Here is a 2353-nt window from a genome sequence, read left to right as displayed (position 1 = left end):
AAACACTTAAAAGGACTTTCAGGCATATCTTTTCCTAAAAGCATTTATTAAGGTTACAGAGACGTCAGTACAGCATGGTGGAAAAATGCTTAGATCTGATCCTTTTCCGTTACACATACATATTAAGCATTTTTCCCTCCCTTATTTTGGGGTCATGGTTCACATCTTCCAATTAACTTGGACGACATGATTTACTTCCCGTTTCTTTTTCCCGGCTTTCACTGTTGCCTGATTTAACTATATAAATACCAGACAGTTCTGCATATTGTCAAAGCAAGAATATACAGTATTTGCAGCGTTGACATCATGCTTTTTAGATACTTAAATGTGATTGAATTTAAGAAAATTATAATGGATAAAAAAAGGAACAGTTAAAGGACTAGATGACTAGATGTATTAAATGGAATGTTTAAAGATTAAACATATATTTAATTATGGTTAAAAAGAGTAAGAAATTTAGGAAATAAATATATATTAGCTTAGGAGGGATATATATTTTAAGTACTATGTTATTTTCTATGTTTCTTTACTTTTGCTCTCCTTTCTTTTTTATTGTTTTATCTATTCCTTAAGAAATGTAAAAGTGTGAGATGATTCGTATGTAAAAATATAGTTAAATTTTTAAATGTAATTAATTTTTGAGAAAATCTTAACCAGTAAGAATACCTAGAATTTGGTGGGAGAAACAAATTAAAATAAGGACTGTAACAGGATCTATGATAAGGCAACCAGAATGATTGGATAGAAAAGAAATATTATATTGATGTGATTATTTTTTTTAGGAATATTGGGAAAAATTATATATTTAATTGTTATCTATCAAAACAATAAGAATTGTATTAACTCAATATTTGCAAAAGAGGATATTTTGGGAAAAGAGGAAATCAACTAAAACTATTATGTGGATTATGGATTATAGAAACCAATTGTTAATGATTGTTTTACAAATGTAACCCAGACAACACACTGTTCACCAATTATTGTGATTTATGTTTTTTTAAAAAATCAATAAAATATATTACACAAAAAAATGATGGCAACCAGGGACTGCCAAAACTGACATCACTAAGTGCCAATCACTTGACATCATTCTTTACAACCACTCCCCAATTACCATAATTAAGCATGAAATACTGCTTGTCTGCTCCTTGCCTACTGAAGCCCACTACACAATATTAACTGTACATATTTAGGTTTTGTTTTGGTCCCACCCACTTTTTGGAGTCCAGCCCCCATTCAAAAGGCATGCTGTTGAAAATGGTACACTTCCTTTGATTTATTAGTTTGTATGATCCTTTCTCAAGTTTGGCTTACTTCCTTTTTGGGTAAAAGCAGAGGGGACATTAAAATGTCAGATATACAAACCAGCTTTTCTCCACTGGGCAAAGATCAATTTTTTTTGCAGCCCTCACAAATCTAGTTACAATATTACCTACTTTAAAGTACTGTACATACAGAGAACTTTCACATTTAACTGCTTTTCTTCATCTAATCATGTTAACATGCTATTATTTGTTTCTCATTCATGCATTCTCTGCAGCATACTGATCTCTGATCCATCCTCCACTTAAATGGGCAATTTAAGAACTACTCAAGAGTTTGCGCAGCTCTGTGGGGAAGTTGCTTGCTCTGTGAAGCGTGGCCGTCTGGGTGGCTCTCTCTGCAAACAATCGATTTCTTCACTCTCACTGGCCTTCCCCGAGCCTTCTGCGGTCTCTTGGTGGATCGCTGTTGGGCTGGTGTGTGTTTTAGGTGTCCGGAGAGTCTTCATTGCCCCTCCGGCAGCCTCTTCCGTGATGACTTCCTTCAATGTGTCTTGGAAAGTCAGTTTCTTTCTCCCTGGCGAATAGGTGCTGCTGTAATTCTCTATTATGCAGGCCGCAAATGAGCCTGTCTCTGAGACAGTCTTCCAGGTCAAGGAACTCACATTGGCACGAAGCTTGGCAAAGGGCTGCCACAAACTCTGCTGCAGATTCCCCGGATCTCTGCTCACGTTGCTCAAATGCATGGCACCAGGCGATTACTGAGAGTTTCAGCTCAAAATGTTCCCTCAATTTTTTCTTGAGGACTGCATAGGCCACAGTCTCTATACTTGCTGGTGCTATCAGGTTTTCAGCGATATCAAACATGGCTTGTCCACAGACACATAGTAAGGTTGCCGCCTTCAGGCCATCGTCTGTGATCTGGTTAGCCTGGAGATAGTTGTCTACTCGGAAGACATATGAGCTCCACTGTTCCGGATGAGTAATATCGAACTCGTTGAGCCTTCCCAATTTAGCCATTTTGGGGAGGCCCCTGTGGTGCTGGTTAATGCCTGTGTTATATCTTCGGTTCTTTAGGCATTGAATGAGGC

The 2353-nt window shown here is 37.3% G+C and overlaps 1 protein-coding gene across 1 annotated transcript in view; it reads left to right on the top strand.

The window, feature by feature from the left end:
- LOC114923238 (uncharacterized protein K02A2.6-like) overlaps nt 1–2027 on the top strand; it is a gene marked incomplete at its 5' end in the record, with an annotated part of 13258 nt that extends 11231 nt beyond the window's left edge. Inside the window, one exon of the mRNA XM_029285954.1 lies at nt 1878–2027. Within this exon, the coding sequence (XP_029141787.1) occupies nt 1878–2027 (150 nt within the window). The remainder of the gene's footprint in view (nt 1–1877) is intronic.
- Between the last annotated feature and the right edge of the window lie 326 nt (nt 2028–2353).

The sequence above is a fragment of the Protobothrops mucrosquamatus genome, unplaced genomic scaffold (assembly GCF_001527695.2).
Source record: "Protobothrops mucrosquamatus isolate PMUCROS unplaced genomic scaffold, P.Mucros_1.0 scaffold2598, whole genome shotgun sequence".
Classification (NCBI taxonomy): domain Eukaryota; kingdom Metazoa; phylum Chordata; class Lepidosauria; order Squamata; family Viperidae; genus Protobothrops; species Protobothrops mucrosquamatus.
This window is presented reverse-complemented; position numbering and strand designations above follow the sequence as displayed.